The following is a 17,911-nucleotide window of genomic DNA, read 5'->3' as shown; positions in this document are numbered from 1 at the left end:
TTCAATCCCATCTATCTATCTATCTATCTATCTATCTATCTATCTATCTATCTATCGAGAGAGGGAGAGAGAGAGAGAAAGAGAGAGAACATGTTGACTGGGTAATTTCCTCACCAAAGAAAGCATTTAAAAGCTTCTGCACTTGGATGTTACTGCCAACAGTTCTGTATACTCCTTCTTGTGTGAGTCCTGTAAAAGAGAGAAGGAGAGAGTGGGTGGGGTTTAGGTAAAAGGAAAGAAAAGGGGGAGTTTCCTCCAGAGAAATTCAGAGCAGTGGAAATGTACAAGCTGTTCCTCAGTGCAGGCCTGTATCAACTGGAGTGAAAATAAGGACGTAGCAGACAACGCCTTCACAATGCTAGCCTACTTCCAAATTAATGATTTGCTTCACTGCTCCAGTGGATGGCTGGAGTTTGTTATTATACGAGGCCTGTATAATTTAATGTATGCCATTTAGCAGACGCTTTTATCTAAAGAGACTTACAATCATGCGTTAACACATTTAATGCATGGTTGGCCCCGGGAATCGAACCCACAATCCTGGCTTTGCAAGCGCCATGCTCGACCACCTAAACCATACAGGATCATACAACATCAAAGTGACGGTGCCTCACCAAACTCGTAAATAAATTGGACGAGTGAATTAGGGAGGGCTGAAGTGAGAAAGCCTATGGAATCTAAAGAATTTGAGCTGCTTGAGAGATAGGAGCAGTTGAATGTGCCCACACATTTAACCGTTTTCTGATGCCACATGGTAATATACTCTCTCTGGAGTAATACTTTTGTTGCCTACATACTGGTATGATTCTTAAAAAACTATGTATAGTACTAGTGCGTTGTTATTAGTTATATTGCTGTAAACAAAGCAAAACAGCAAATGTAGTATGGACTGAAGTGCTCTTCTATAAGGACATTTATTGTGGTGAGCTAAATGGCAAAGTTAAGCTGGACGTCATAATGCAGCCGTTGTGTTTTTATTTACTGCTGCCCTCTGGTGAGAAAGTTCATTTAGGATAGCAGTGAGGCTTCAGAGTCCATTTCAAACAACTCATCTCTGCCCTCTAACGGGCAATATGGAAAACTGACTAGACTATGATGAAACTGGCATGATATTTGATAGGCGGCATACATAGACAAAACGCATGGTATGGACTAGAACTTTCTGGTTACTTTACCTTTAGTTTCAACGAAGTTAATGCATTTTCTTACAAACTTGAATCCAACTTCATTCAATTCCACTGTGGAAGACAAGTAACATTTAACAGATTTCACAAGCAGTGGAATGACAAACAAATGTGTCTTTATGGATGTTCAGTGAGATTAATACGGTATAATTTACTATATTATACTGCAGTAAAAAACAACAAATAATGAACATTGGTAATGGTACATACTTTCAGCTTGCTTGTGAATTGGGGAATGATAAATCTGGAATGAAATAACAATGTAAAACACCAAAAACGAATATCTGTGGAGCTTTCTGTGGCACTCATAAAAATAACCCTGAATATATGATATTATAAAGAGATCTGACTTTCATTATCATATTTCATTATCATTACCAAAGAAAAACAGCAATATTAGGACTATAAAACACAATGCCTTTACAGTACAGAATAACATTTGGACCAAGGGGGCTGTATGGACCCTCCAGTTTAGAAACTCACAGGCTCTTTTCCATCCATGGCCTCCATCCATAACTTCCTGTTGGCCTCCGAAACAGCCTGGAGAGTGACAGGTATGTTTCTATTGTGATAGGAACAAGTGCCACAGTTAGTGCATAGACAATATTGCATGTTTGACTAATATATATATATATTTTTTTAATTGACTGGTGTCTGAGCTCCCTTTTTTAAGTTAAGTTTATTAAATCCACCATTAAAAAAAAACAAAAAAACAAGCACACATAAAACGTGAAAAAGCCTTTACATGCACATTAGTAAAATCCTCGAAGATATCACAATAAAGTCAGACTTATTTCCATTGTGGTCCCTCTGTCTGATAAAAAAATACACCTTATGGAACAGCAGGGACTGTGAAGTAACAAACAGAGACACATGCATGCACACACGATAACATACGCACTATACACACGTACACATGGATTTTTCGTTGTAGATATGTGGTAGTGGAGTATGGGCCTGAGGGCACACAATGTGTTGTGAATTCTGTAATGAATGTTTTTAAAATTCTATAACTGCCTTAATTTTGCCGGACCCTTGGCAGTAGCTAATGGGGATCCATAATAAATACAATGAAATATCAGTGTACGGCTTGCGTCCCTCTGCTGTAAATATTGTAAAGAATGCCTTGCTTGTATGAGTTCATGGTGTTCCCTTCCCCTGAAATCACCGAGTTTGCCATCTGCTTCCAGCAGGAAGTAGGCACCTGCTGCCAACTGATTGTTTGGGCTATCATCCACTCTGTACATGCACACACTCAGTGTCCTTGTAAACCACCTGTTCACCTCACTCAAACTTGTTTATACCACAAGGCATGTATGATCTTATACGAAGTCTACCTCATCTCGAAGTCGCAAAGTGGCTTGTTTGTACTAACCTCTCGTAAGTTTCGATATCAAAGCAGAAGCGCTTGTCTATGGACTCTGTCTTTCGGCGGAAGCAGGATTTAAGCTTCAGCTCTGTGGGGCCCTGGAAGAAAGCATCACAGTGTGTGAGTAAAAGGAGGGTGGAGAGGCCTAGAGAGATAATCTCTACATTACAGCTTTGGAGAAAGTAAAAAAAAAATATATATTTTTAAATCATTATATGAGCACATGTGCATTTGAATAATTCCATTGACATATCAGAGATGAACAAATAGTTGTTCAAGTGTCTAATCAAGATTATATGACCAATTTTATGACCTACCTGTTTGGTTGCGGGTTTTGGTTCAGCAGGGACCATGACAAACAGCTTGCTGGCTTTGTGATACTTGCAGTAGTACTTCACCCATGACACACCCAAGGCCCCTGGGAGAGCAGGGTGATAGGATATCATGTCAGGGCTCATTCAATACAACATGTTGAGAGGAATATAGCAGGTTCGTTCCACCAATTAGGTGCCTTTTGAGAAGTGTAACTTGGTTGAAATGCACTTTTGATTTCACCTAATTTTAACATTGTCATAAAGAGTGCATGTTAAACCTAAAAAAAAAAAAAAAACTTTCCAATCTCAAGATATAATATTACTATAGTAACCATAGATATAATAATACTATAGTAAGTGCCTATATAGAGCCAAATAAAGTAATAGGTTGACGATAAATAAATCCCCTGAAAGGGGAATGGAAGCTTATTGTGTGCAACAGGGAGTGGCAAATGTATGAAACATTTTTTTAAACATGAACTTGATAAATCAATTCTAGCCTGTCTATCTATGGGTAACAGGGTTGATGTGTTTATGCGCGACCTGCTCAGTTTTCCACCATAAAATGGCCAAAAAGCGTAGAACCAGCTCACCTACTTTTACGCTATGATTTGACTTTTAGGTGTTCAATGTTTCTTTTTGTTTCTTTTAATGGAATAGTTTTTAACTCACTTAATCCATAGTTAAAATCTTAAAAATGAGGGACAGACATATGAATCACTAACCACCTGAAATAAATAATATTCAGAAATTACTTTGTCAAAGGAACAAAATAATTAGGTCTTTACAATGATTGTGAAAGTGACATTTATGGATTAAGTGAGTTAAAATCTTTCTAGAAGTGACAGAGGGTTGATGAGGGACATGTAAAAATGCTGAATTTTGGCACTTTAGCAAGCCTTTATAAAAAATCTGATTGCTTGAATTTTCCATGTGGTCTATATTAAAGAGCACTTAATTTAATATAACATGCTTTTAAAATTCAATATTGGTGCACAATTTCTAGTTAAAATATCAAAGGGCACTCACTTTGTGGGAAGACAGCAGGTTTACAAACAAACTAACATGAATACTTACACTTCTCCTGAGAGTACAGGTAGCCCTCAATGGTTGGTTGGCCGTGCATTTTGCCGATCTGGGTTGGATGCTTCATTCTCTTCATCAGCTCCTCCATCTCCTCACGAGTGCTCTCGAAGTGGTTCCGCGTCTGCAGATCACAGCAAAACAGTCCATGTTGGATGGTTATAAGAAAGCCCTATTACAGCTTCTTGAAGTCCTAACCAGACCCATCACTACCATTACCACCCATCGCCACCATCATCATTGAGTCTCATTATCATCGGTAGCTACTCACATTCTGCAAGCTGAGCTGCAGCTCCTGCTTATAGGGCATAAAGTCCTGAGTCATCTCCACCGTCAGGTTGTTGAGTGTTAGGATACTGTGAAGAAATGCCAGCACCTGTCCATTGAAAATGCAACATACATATAATTATTAGTATATTGATAATCATTCAGAAAATGGTCCTGTCACTATATTCTTCTAATGGGCAAATGTATTTCATAACACTTAATGAAGTGAAGTGTAAGAGTTCACCTCCAAACCTGCCTTGAGTAACAGATTTCTAGGCTCTCACAGCTGTTCAAAGGCTGTTCTTAACACTCACTCATAATGTACTCGAACACTAACCTATTTCTACTCTAGCATTTGAGTCCAATGAGAAATCAATGCAATTGTGAGTAATTGTTTCCTAGTGCCATGCTAGACTTGCCTTCCTTAATGTGCAGGTGTTCAGAGGTAACTATAGTTAGTTCAGGATGAGGGCTATTGATCCACTGTGGACGTATCATATAATAGGTTACACAGGCAGCATCTATAGCCTTGTGAGTGAGTGAGTGAATGAATGAGTGTGTGTGTGTGTGGATAGCCATGCAGCAACACTGGGAGGCGTAAACAGGAAGTGTGGGAGACTAGAAGAAAGCACTTACAGGCTCCACCACATCAAACTTCTTTCGGTCCTGCACCTGCTGGATCTGGTACACATACTCCACTGACGACTCATAGAAGTTCAGCCTCTCTTTGTCCAGCAGCTCGTCAGCCTGTGGAGGAACCACATGGTGATTACAAAAGCAGCTTATTTCCAAATAGTCTTCATAAGTGTTATTAGCTCATCTTTAAGCCATTGAGCTAGTTGAGTTATCCAATTAGGGAGCATTATAATACAATAAAGACATTTGACAAACAAAACTTTGTAAAAACAATTCCATTGAACTGTTTACAGGAAGCTTATGTTGAGGGATTTCCACCAACCTCCTGCAGCTGAGTTTCCTTCTTCTTAGCAGACAAATTCAGATGTTTATCTAACTGAGAGTAATATTTTTCGCTTTCTTTCTCAAACTTCTTCCTTCTTTCCTAAAAGAAGGAAGTTTATTAAATTACACCATAATTCAACAAAACATTAACAATCTTTTTTTCAGTGTGAGGCTTCATCATGAGTCAAGAAGAATAATAGCAATATCTTAATCACAACAGTTTGTACATGCTCCACACAGCCACACAGCCATAACTGGCCTTGATCTGTTGAGATCAGAGTTTCCCCCAACCCCCTCCTGGGGGACCACAAAATTGTCCACATTTTTCTTCTAGCTTTGCACATCTGATTCAACAACTCAAGGGCTTGGTTATTACTTGAATCAGGTGTGTTAGTGCAGGGCTATAACAAAACTGTGGACTGTCTGGGAGGTCACCCAGGACAGAGTAGGGGAACACTGGTGTACATAGTCCTGCCAACACATTTGGAAGGCCTCGAATTGGTTTAAGATCATGTCTCAGCTGAGGTCATCTGTAGATGATTACAGACGTCAAAGCACTCCAGTCCACAACCCATTTTGGACTCAGACACAGCTGCCTTGGCAGAGAGGACAGAGGCACACAAAGGGTGAGTTGGAGAAAGGGAAGCTAACACTTTTTGAAAGCAAATTCCATGGTTTTCAGTACAAACACTGAGCCTAATACAATATGTGCTAGATAGATCTCAAATCAATTGTAGTCAAAAGTAGGTCAACAGACCAAGGGTATGTGAAAAATGGATATCCAATCCAGAACCACTAGGCAGCTCCAGTTTTCCATAGGCAGCTTTCAAAAACTCAGTTGATTTATTTAGCTTTGGCTTAGCGATTATACATTTTCCACTGAACTTTCCACATGTTTAGTGTGCAGTACAACACTAGCGGTGTTTCTACACCCCATCTGACTTAGTCACAATCTAAAGGCGCAATTCAGTCAACCTACATTGCAGCATAAGCATTCATAGAACTAGTACATTTGAATAGTCTTTGCAATGGTAAAAAAGTTTAACGTTGATCAACTTGTGCAGTTTATGGTGGCACTGGGTAAGTATACAAAAGAGATACATTTAGTTTGACTGAATGCCTTGCTGAATAAGGTTGGTGTCATGGTGAGCTTCCTGCTAAATTTTCACAGCAAGCAAATCTGGAGGGTGCCATCTCAGCGACACATGAGAATTGTTTATATGTACTGCCAAAACTTTGATCCTCTTTTCTCCCGTCAAGTGCACACACTTGTTAGAAGGAAAGAGTGCTGCTTCAGCTCATGAATGTCTAATAGAAAGTGAGTATACTCAACAATCCAATCCAACAACCCATAATTGTAAAATGTACATACTGAAGTATCCATCACCCTAAATAAATGAATAAAAAGCTTTATATGAACTCACTTTTGTCACTCCTATTTGCTCCTTGCGAAACTTCTCCAGTGGCTTGATAAGCAGATCACAAGCATTCTGAACCTGAACCAGAGAAAAAAAAATACAAAAAAATTGCGTGACATATTTACAGTGCCGTCCGTAATTATTGGGAAAGTGATGCATTGCTTTCTTCTTTCGACTCTATACTCCAATGTTTTGTATTTGAAATCAAACAATGACTATAGAGGTTAAACTGCAGACTGTCAGTTTTCATTTGAGGGTATTTCCATCCATTTCGGAGAACCGTTTAGACATTTCAGGACACCAAAAATATTGGGACAAATTCACTTGTGTATTAAAGTTGTGGAACGTTTAGTATTCGGTTCCATATTCCTAGCATTCAATGATTACACCAACAAACTTGGATGCATTTGCGTTTCAGATTATTTTGTTCCCAATAAAATGTAAATGGTAAATAATGTAGTGTAATTTTGGATTCACTTTTATTGTAAATAAAACACTTCTACATTAATGTGGATTCTACCATGATTACAGATAGTCCTGAATGTATCGTGAATGATGAGTGAAAAAGACGCACAAATATCATAACCCCAAGACATGCCAACCCCTCACCTTTACAATAAGAGGGATATGATATTTGTGCATCTATCTCACTCAACATTCATGATACATTCAGGACTATCCGTAATCATGGTAGCATGCATATCAATGTAGAAGTATTTAGAAACGTATTGTCATTTACAATAAAATGGACTCAATATAACACAATTCATTATTTAGCATTCATTTATATGGGTCACAAAATAATCTGAAACACAACCAAAACAAACAGCAAATGCATCCGTCATGACATTGGCCTGTGGGTGAGGTTTATGACCCCCCCTCTCTCTTGACTCTACAGAAGGACTCTTGAAAAGCCTTTGTTAAACATAGAGTCTGGGAACATCAAAAGGTGGGGGAAAGGAACCATATTTCGGTAATCCAACCAGCTGAAAATATGCATTGGTACTAAATGAATATGATGCCAGATCAGTTGGCGTCTGAGATATATTACTGATGATAGGACGACATAAAATGTATCTTGGAAAGTCTACACATTATAGTTTTCAGATTCACATGGAATTGTTGCGCAATTTAAAATATTTAAATATTAAACTATTTGTGAAAAGATGAAATGTAATTTAGCTTCTTAATGAGAAAACGGTTTGTCATAGAGCTCAACTCAGTGGCCCTGCCCATGTGAACAGACATTGGTTATAAACTATGAAACACACCCTTCTCTCCCCTCCTATATAAAGCCCTTGACGATAATGTAACTTTCTGTTACGAGGACATTAGGGCGACAGTCCTACATTAAAAGATAAGCTGTTCCAAGGACGTGTGGACTTGAGATCCCCACAATGAAAGGACAAGACCACATACAGAACTAAGCCAACCTGAGAGAACCTAATGAAATTAGCATCGAATTTCAATGTGAAGGTGACGACCTACATGCCGGAAGGATGAATTGCGACAATACCAGCCAGAATATAGCATGAGCATATAATATGGCAACTTGGTATGAACTTTGAACTCTTATTCACTAAAGAAGTGATACCTCCTAGCCGTTGCGTTAGCACCCGCAGCTGTAAACGTGGGCTAGGAGAGGACGGACAGAGTATCCATTCTACCACGCTCCAGTTCACCACTAGACAGTCTTCAGAGGACCAGAGATCCATGCTGGACAACCGGCTTACGATCTACGACCTACCGAAGCGCAGCTCAGAGTAAATATTTATTGCATTCTCCTTTTTCAAATGGGCGGTCATTTAGAATGCATAAAATACTGTATTTAAGATAGCATAGCTTCTCCCTTTGTTACTCAGTCTTCCCGCTCTGTCACTCAAACCCAACCCCCTTTCCTTTGAGTAACCAGCCGTCATGTCGGCTCCGTCCACCAGTGATGTTCTCTTTATGACATAATTTGTAATCAATGTATGATCCATTCGGTGTATATGTAATTCTGTTTGATTAGTTAGGTATTTAGTAAATAAATTATTAAACCAAATGTTGTATTGCTGATTCAACTTGTTAGCCAGGGTTCGAGAAGACAACCAAGAATTTAACACTTTCAGATGAGACTAACCAAGGTGAGGATTAAATATGGACTGTTATTTATGTAAACGTTTACTTGGTCTTTAACCTGTTGAGTGTAGGGGGCAGTATTTTGATGTTTGGATGAAAAACGTCCCCAAATGAAACTATTTCTCAGGCCCAGAAACTAGAATATGCATATAATTGTCAGATTAGGATTGAAAACTCTAAAGTTTCCAAAACAGTCAAAATATTGTCTGTGAGTATAACAGAACTGAAGGCGAAAACCTGAGGAAAATCCAAAGAGGAAGATCCTTTATTTTGAAAGCTCCCTGTTCCATTGCATGCCTTCACTCCATTTAAAAGGGATATCAACCAGATTCCTTTCCCTATGGCTTCCACATGGTCTGAACAGTCTTTAGACATAGTTTCAGTCTTTTATTCTGAAAAATGAGCGAGAAAGATCACATCGCGTCAGTGGATGGCTGGGTGCCAGCAGAGTTCTGCATGCGCGAGCAGCTTGGAGCAGACATTTTCTCTCTCTCTCCTATTGAAAAAGCTACGGTCCGGTTGAAATATTATTGATTATTTATTGTAAAAACAACCTTAGGATTGATTATAAAAAACGTTTGACATGTTTCTATGAACTTTACGGATACTATTTGGAATTTGTCTGCCCCGTCGTGACCGCTCGAGCCTGTGGATTTCTGAACATAACGCGCCAACCAAATGGAGTTATTTTGGATATAAAAATCATCTTTATGGAACTATGTACAAAAAGTGCTGTAATTTCTAAACGGTACACCCGATATGGATGAAAATAACTAAAATTACAAGCTGACCGTCCACACTAACTTCATAGTCATTGCATCTTTTCAAATAATAAAGTGTACTCCTGCAGAGTCAGAATAATAAAAAATGCTTCACTGTCCCAATAATTACAGAGGGCACTATATGTTCTGGCTGAAAAGATTTGGGATGGGCCCTCGGATCCTCAAAAAGTTCTACAGCTGCAACATCGAGAGCATCTTGATTGGCTGTATTATCAATTTGCATGGCAAATGCACCGCTCTCTACCACAATTGGCAAACTGTCTAAACCTGTTTTCGCTTTGTCATTATGAGGTATTGTGTGTAGATTGAAGATTTATTTTTTTCCATTTCATCCATTTTAGAATAAGGCTGTAACATAACAAAATGTAGAAATAGGGAAGGGGTGGTCTTAATCCTTTCCGAATGCACTGTATACACACACCAAACCCACACAATGACAACACACAGTTTTACACTCATCATATGCTGCTGGTACTCGGTTCTTTATTTTACTCGTATTATCTATCCTGATGCCTAGTCCCTTTAGCCTGCCTTCATGTACATATCTTCCTCAAACACCCCGTAACCCTGCACATTGATCTGGCACTATGTATTTTACTCCTATTTAAATTTTTATTTGTACTTTTTTTAACTCTGCATCGTTGGGAAGGGCTCGTAAGCCTCCATTTCACTAACATTTACACCCAATGTATTCAGTGCATGTAACAAATACAATTGTATTTGACTATTTGGCAAAAACATTCATGCATTACATTAAACACACAAGGTGAGTTATGATAAGAATGTGTGAAAAGGGGAAACCAGCAACAATAAGCCTAGAAATCAAACAAATAAACAGCGAGATCTCTTGCACTCCAGCAGGTGTTGCTCTTCTTCCCCTCAAAAAGAGCATCAGCTGTAATCAGAGAGCAAGTGTGTTTAAAAACATCCTTAAAGCATCCAGAAAGCCCAGTATAACAGGATCTGCTGCTTTTCACTGCACGCTGATAATGCAGTGTCATGACATAATGACTTCAATAGCACAAAGCAAAAAACTAGAGTTCACTCCAGGGCCCAGATCTTCACTACTTTTTAATCTGGATCAGAACGATCCAGATTCTGTAATCCTCTTTTTTGCAATCCAAGATCAGATCAATTTGGCCGTTAAGTAATTTAAAAAACCTTTTTTTTAAAGAAAAAACAAATCAGGCAGAATCATTCTGATTGAGATATCAAGATCACAGAATCCAGATTTTCAGTGCTTTGAAAAGTCCTACACCTTGCCATAGTGGACAGGTTGTGCTACTTCTGGACCATTTGCATTGTGTCCCCCCCTCCCCCTCTTTTACACTGCTGCTACTCTGTTTATCATATATGCATAGTCACTTTAACAATACCTACATGTACATGCTACCTCAATTTGCCCGACTAAGCAGTGCCTGTATATAGCCGCGCTACTGTTATTTCACTGTTGTTTGATTTTTTATTGTTTTTCTTTTTACTTATTTATTGTTCACCTAATACCTATTTTTGACTTTAAAAAACTGTACTGCTGTATTTGGCGCAAGTGGGAGAGGGGGAAAAAAAAAGTTGTAGAAACAAAGAATGATCAATGGAAACAGGATACACCTGAGCTCAAATTCAAGTCTCATAGCAAAAGATCTGAATGCTTATTTACATTAGGTATGTTTATTTGTAATAAATCTGTCATAAATTTGCTTTGTCCCTATGGGGTATTGTTTGTAGATGGAGGAAAATGTTTTGTTTAATACTCTAAAATGTAAGGCTGTAACGCCTTATTCTAAAATGTGGAAAAAATGAAGGATCCGAATACTTTCCAAATGCACTGTAGATTAAAATAGAGCCTGCCTGCATATCACTTATAAATAAGTAGATGCATCTATTTGACACCTCTCAATATAACTGCACACATGCCGACAGTACCAGTCAAAAGTTTGGACAACTACTCATGCAAAGGTTTTTCTTTATTTTTACAATTTTCTACATTGTGGAATATTAGTGAAGACGTAAATTATGAAATAACACACATTCAATCATTTAGTAACCCCCCCAAAAACAACTTGTTAAATCAAAATATATTTTATATTTGAGATTCTTCAAAGTAGCCACCCGTTGCCTTGATGACAGCCTTGCACTTTCTTGGCATTCTCTCAACCAGCTTCATGAAGTAGTCGCCTGGAACGCATTTCAATCAACAGGTGTGCCTTGTTAAAAGTTCATTTGTAGAATTTCTTTCCTTCTCAATCAGTTGTGTTGTGACAAGGTAGGGGTAGTATACAGAAGATAAACCTATTTGGTAAAAGACCAAGTCCATATTATGGCAGGAACAGCTCAAATAAGCAAAGAGAAAACGACAGTCCATCATTACTTTAAGACATGAAGGTCAGTCAATCTGGAAAATGTCAAGAACTTTGAAAGTTTCTTCAAGTGCTGTCGCAGAAAACGTCAAGGGCTACGATGAAACTGGCTCTCATGAGGACCACCACAGGAAAGGAAGACCCAGAGTTACCTCTGCTGCAGAAGATAAGTTCATTAGAGTTAATGCACCTCAGATTGCAGCTGAAAAAAATGCTTCCGAGTTCATGTAACAGACATCTCAACATCAACTGTTCAGAGGAGACTGTGTGAGTCAGGCCTTCATGGTTGAATTGCTTCAAAGAAATCACTACTAAATGACACCAATAAGAAGAAGAGACTTGCTTGGGCCAAGAAACAAACAATGGACATTAGACCGGTGGAAATCTGTGCTTTGGTCTGATGAGTGCCAATTTGAGATTTTTGGTTCCAACCAGTGTCTTTGTGAAACGTGGAGTAGGTGAACGGATGATCTCTGCATGTGTGGTTCCCACCGTGAAGCATGGAGATAGTGGTGTGATGGTGCTTTGCTGGTGACACCGTCATTGACTTATTTAGAATTCAATGCACACTTAACCAGCACGGCTACCACAGCATTCTACATCGATACGCCATCCCATCTGGTTTGCACTTAGTGGGACTATCATTTGTTTTTCAACAGGACAATGACAACACACCTCCAGGCTGTGTAAGGGCTATTTGACCAAGAAGGAGAGTGATGCATCTTATGACCTGGCCTCCACAATCACCCAACCTCAACCCAATTGAGATGGTTTAGGATGAGTTGGACCGCAGAGTGAAGGAAAAGCTGTATACTAGTGTTCAGTATATGTGGGAACTCTCAAAACGGTTGGAAAAACATTCCAGGTAAAGCTGGTTGAGAGAATGCCAAGAATGTGCAACGCTGTCATCAAGGCGAGGCTATTTTCATCAAGGTCATCAAGGTGGCTATTTTGAAGAATCTCAAATATATTTTGATTTATTTAACACCATTTTTGGTTACTACATGATTCCATATGGGTTATTTAATAGTGTTTATGTCTTCCCTATTATTCTACAATGTAGAAAATAATAAAAAATAAAGAAACACCCTTGAATGAGTAGGTGTGTCCAAACTTCTGACTGGTACTGTATACTGTGATCAATTCAACATAATGAACCTTTGGTTTTCAGCTGTAAGAAAGTTCTTTAAACCTACAGATACCTTGAAATTTCTTGGTTGTAGTGCCATTCAACTTTTTAAATCGATTTCAGTGGGATCAAGATAATCCTTATTTTTAGCATCAAAACACTACCTTTGAGTTATGAAAAAAGCAAAAACGACATACAATCCTGATTAAAGTTCAGATTGGATTACCAAATTCTTATCCCTATATGGAGGATAAGAATCTCATTTTACAGTCTTGAAAATCCCAATTCTCTCATTTAATCCTAACTGATTGTCGGAATCCGGTCAGATATCTTTTGAATATCTTATTTCCACCTCTGGTTCTAAAAGAAGTGCTGCTGATAACCCACCAACATCATCCGGTCATCCTCCACTTCCTGTAGGAGACCAGCAAACTCTTGGAAAGATTCCGCTGTGGACAAAAATAAATATGTTATCCATGTTTAGTGAGATAATTGGGCAAAAATGATGCTCATGGCACTGTACAGGGGAGGATGTGAAATCAATACAGGATAGCATAAGATTTGTGCCACAACATGAAAATATGTTTCACATCCTAATTCCATGAAGTAAATTACACTGAAACATTGAGAAACATCAATACATCTGTTGCTACACAGACTCAATGCTAGGGGGTAAAGTAATGAGGCGGACTATAGCCATATACAGATTAAACTCAAAAACGATATACAGTTGTGGCCAAAAGTTTTGAGAATGACAAATACTAATTTTCACAAAGTCTGCTGCCCCAGTGTCTTTAGATATTTTTGTCAGATGTTACTATGGAATACTGAAGTATAATTAAAAGCATTTCATAAGTGTCAAAGACTTTTATTGACAATTACAAGAAGTTGATGCAAAGAGTCAATATTTGCAGTGTTGACCCTTCTTTTCCAAAACCTCTGCAATCCGCCCTAGCATGCTGTAAATTAACTTCTGGGCCACATCCTGACTGATGGCAGCCCATTCTTGCATAATCAATGCTTGGAGTTCGCCAGAATTTGTGGGTTTTTGTTTGTCCACCTGCCTCTTGAGGATTGACCACAAGTCCTCAATGGGATTAATGTCTGGGGAGTTCCCTGGCAATAGACACAAAATATATATGTTTTGTTCCCCGAGCCACTTAGTTATTACTTTTGCTTTATGGCAAGGTGCTCCATCATGCTGGAAAAGGCATTGTTCGTCACCAAACTGTTCCTGGATGGTTGGGAGAAGTTGCTCTTGGAGGATGTGTTGGTACCATTCTTTATTCATGGCTGTGTTCTTAGGCAAATTTGTGAGTGAGCCCACTCCCTTGGCTGAGAAGCAACCCCACACATGAATGGTCTCAGGATGCTTTACTGTTGGCATGACACAGGACTGATGGTAGCGCTCAGCTCGTCTTCTCCGGACAAGCTTTTTTCTGGATGCCCCAAACAATCGGTAAGGGGATTCATCAGAGAAAATGACTTTACCCCAGTCCTCAGGAGTCCAATCCCTGTACCTTTTTCAGAATATCAGTCTGTCCCTGATGTTTTCCCTGGAGAGAAGTGGCTTCTTTGCTGCCCTTCTTGACACCAGGCCATCCTCAAAGTCTTCGCCTCACTGCGCATGCAGATGCAAGCTCTGTACTGGTGATGCCCCAATCCCGCAGCTGAATCAACTTTAGGAGACGTTGCTGGACTTTCTTTGGCACCCTGAAGTCTCCTTCACAACAATTGAACCGTTCTCCTTGAAGTTCTTGATGATCCGATAAGTGGTTGATTTAGGTGCAATCTTACTGGCAGCAATATCCGTGCCTGTGATGCCCTTTTTGTGCAAAGCAATGATGAAGGCACGTGTTTCCTTGCAGGTAACCATGTTTATGTATCGGCCTCACGGCCTTCGTCAGAGCTTTTGTGAATTTTCTGAAATTAGCACCCTTATGTAGACCTAGCCCCACCCACATCCGTTCCACACATCAAAAGGGGTTGGAGGCAAAGGAAAAACAAATAAAGTGCTACCACATAACAATATGAATTTCATAAATATTACAAAAGTGTGTAAATAAGACATTAAACAGGCACATAATTCATGTTCAAATTCACAACATACATTGGCATTTCATCATTAAATCCATTAGGAAATAATGTCTGGAGGGTGAAAATCCCAAAACATTCTCTTTTACTCAGAGTATTAGTAATATCACCTCCCCCGTCTGATATCTTAACTTTCTCTATGCCACAAAATCTTGAAAAAATAAATAATTAAAAAAAAAGGTAGAAATGTCATGATTTAGGTCATTAAAATGTACTGCGACTGGATAATCCCTGTCGTTTCTCCTGATTGAACTTTTATGTTCACCAATTCTCTGTTTGAGAGAGCAGGAGGTTTTACCGACATAGCAGAGCCCACATGGGCATTTAATAATGTAAAGAACATGGGTGGTGGAACACGTAATAATGTCATTTATTTGGAACCATTTTCCTGTGTGTGGTTGGCAGAAATATTCACACTTCATCATATTGTTGCACTGTGCGCATCCTCTGCATTTATAGCTACCATTTGGACCATTTTCCATTCGTTTGGAGGTAGTATTCATCATCAAACCTAAAATAGTTATACGTCAAAACATATTCAGCCAATTCTAGAATCAAGTTTGTTGGTGGATATTTATTAGTATCTCGGTCTCCCAAATAGTGTGCTAGTGCTGCCAGTTCATTTGCATGGCAAAGAGGGACTTTGCAATTAATTGCAATTCATCTGATCACCCTTCATAACATTCTGGAGTATATGCAAATTGCCATCATACAAACTGAGGCAGCAGACTTTGTGAAAATTAATATTTGTGTCATTCTCAAAACTTTTGGCCACGACTGTATTTTAAGTGAGAAGTAGGCAGGTCTGAAGTTGAAAAAGGACATTTACATGAGCATCACAAGGCCTACTTCACCCACTAAGGTTTTCCAGCACACAGCTTTGACATACAGCAGCTATGTTGGTCTATTTAAGTGATAATGCCAGAGAAGCCAGTGTTGAGGATATATTGGCAGAGGTGTTAGGCCCGAGATGATGTCAATGTTACTGACTGGCAACGTTCTAGTAACATTTATTTCGATACATCCATAACAATATGTTGATAACCCGTTAGGGCTCCCCAGTGGTGCAGCGATCTAAGGCACTTCATCTCAGTGCTAGAGGCGTCACTACAGGCCCTGGTTCGATTCCAGGCTGTATCACAAACGGCCGTGATTGGGAGTCCCATAGAGCGGTGCCCAATTGGCCCAGCATCATCCGGGTTAGGGTTTGACCGAGGTAGGCCGTCATTGTAAATAACAATTTGTCCTTTAACTGAATTGCCTAGTTAAATACATTTTAAATTAAATTCAAATTAAAAAATAAGCTGATGAGGGGTGACTTCGCCTGGCATAGAAAATGTGCTCACTCGTCAGGAATTGAGAGGAGCTAGCCAACAACACAGCTACAGTAACACAATCACGTCGAATAGAAGAAAAGACAGCAAATTAGCTGCGTTTAGTTTTACCTTCCTTCAATTGATAGATAGATGAATATAGATATCTATCTATGTGTGTGTGTGTGTGTGTGTACACACATACCATAGTTTTGACAAAACTATACATTTGAAAATTTGTGGAGTGGTTGAAAAACGAGTTTATGACTCCAATCTAAGTGTATGTAAACTTCCGACTTCAACTATGTGTACACACACACACGAAGTCGGAAGTTTACATACATTTAGGTTGGAGTCCTTAAAACTCGTTTTTCAATCACTCCACAAATTTCTTGTTAACAAACTATAGTTTTGGCAAGTCGGTTAGGACATCTACTTTGTGCATGACAAGTAATTTTCCAACAATTGTTTACAGACAGATTATTTCACTGTATCACAATTCCAGTGGGTCAGAAGTTTACCTACACTAAGTTGTCTGTGCCTTTAAACCGCTTGGAAAATTCCAGAAAATTATGTCATGGCTTTAGAAGCTTCTGATAGGCTAATTGACATCATTTGTGTTAATTGGGGGTGTACCTGTGGATGTATTTCAAGGCCTACCTTCAAACTCAGTGCCTCTTTGCTTGACATCATGAGAAAATAAAAATAAATCATCAAAGACCTAAAAAAATAAAATATAGTGGCCCTCCACAAGTCTGGTTCATCCTTGGGAGCAATTTCCAAACACCTGAAGGTACCACGTTCATCTGTGCAAACAATAGTAAGCAAGTCTAAACAACATGAGACCACGTAGCCGTCATACCACTCAGGAAGGAGACACATTCGGTCTCCTAGAGATGAACATACTTTGGTGCGAAAAGTGCAAATAAATCCAGGAACAACAGCAAAGGACCTTGTGAAGATGCTGGAGGAAACAGGTACAAAAGTATCTATATCCACAGTAAAACGAGTCTTATAACGACATAACCTGAAAGGCCACTCGGCAAGGAAGAACCACTGCTCCAAAACCAACATAAAAAAGCCAGACTACAGTTTGCAACTGCACATGGGGACAAAGATTGTACCTTTGAGGAATGTCCTCTGGTCTAATGAAACAAAAATAGAACTGTTTGGCCATAGTGACCATCGTTATGCATGGAGGAAAAAGGGGGAGGCTTGAAAGCGGAAGAATACCATCCCAACCGTGAAGCACGGGGATGGCTGCATCATGTTGTTGGGGTGCTTTTCTGCAGGAGCGACTGGATTTAACGCTCGTCGAAATGGGTAGACCAATGCGCATCATAATTTATTTGAATGAGAACCAGCAACAAAAACAATAGAGAAACAAACAAACGTACAGCCTAATAGGGCTCAAAAGCAACAATACAAAAACAAGATCCCACAAACAACAGATGGGAAAAGGCTACCTAAATATGATCCCCAATCAGAGACAACAATAGACAGCTGCCTCTGATTGGGAA

The 17,911-nt window shown here is 39.1% G+C and overlaps 1 protein-coding gene across 4 annotated transcripts in view; it reads right to left on the bottom strand.

The window, feature by feature from the left end:
• The window catches only part of LOC139422958 (oligophrenin 1), a 55,385-nt gene that overhangs the window by 15,646 nt on the left and 21,828 nt on the right, over nt 1-17,911 (bottom strand). For 3 of the 4 annotated variants that reach the window (XM_071174475.1, XM_071174476.1, XM_071174477.1), the window contains exons 3-14: nt 13,372-13,433; nt 6,602-6,673; nt 5,176-5,277; nt 4,854-4,964; nt 4,222-4,326; nt 3,945-4,074; nt 2,871-2,971; nt 2,560-2,651; nt 1,668-1,746; nt 1,395-1,428; nt 1,176-1,238; nt 115-189 (exon numbers count right to left, since the gene is read on the bottom strand). In XM_071174475.1, the coding sequence (XP_071030576.1) occupies nt 115-189; nt 1,176-1,238; nt 1,395-1,428; nt 1,668-1,746; nt 2,560-2,651; nt 2,871-2,971; nt 3,945-4,074; nt 4,222-4,326; nt 4,854-4,964; nt 5,176-5,277; nt 6,602-6,673; nt 13,372-13,433 (1,026 nt within the window). The remainder of the gene's footprint in view (nt 1-114; nt 190-1,175; nt 1,239-1,394; nt 1,429-1,667; nt 1,747-2,559; nt 2,652-2,870; nt 2,972-3,944; nt 4,075-4,221; nt 4,327-4,853; nt 4,965-5,175; nt 5,278-6,601; nt 6,674-13,371; nt 13,434-17,911) is intronic. The other variant, XM_071174478.1, reaches the window with a different exon arrangement.

This window comes from Oncorhynchus clarkii, chromosome 12 (genome assembly GCF_045791955.1).
Source record: "Oncorhynchus clarkii lewisi isolate Uvic-CL-2024 chromosome 12, UVic_Ocla_1.0, whole genome shotgun sequence".
NCBI lineage: Eukaryota > Metazoa > Chordata > Actinopteri > Salmoniformes > Salmonidae > Oncorhynchus > Oncorhynchus clarkii.
The sequence above is the reverse complement of the archived record's forward strand: the minus strand, read 5'-3'. Positions and strand labels throughout refer to the sequence as shown.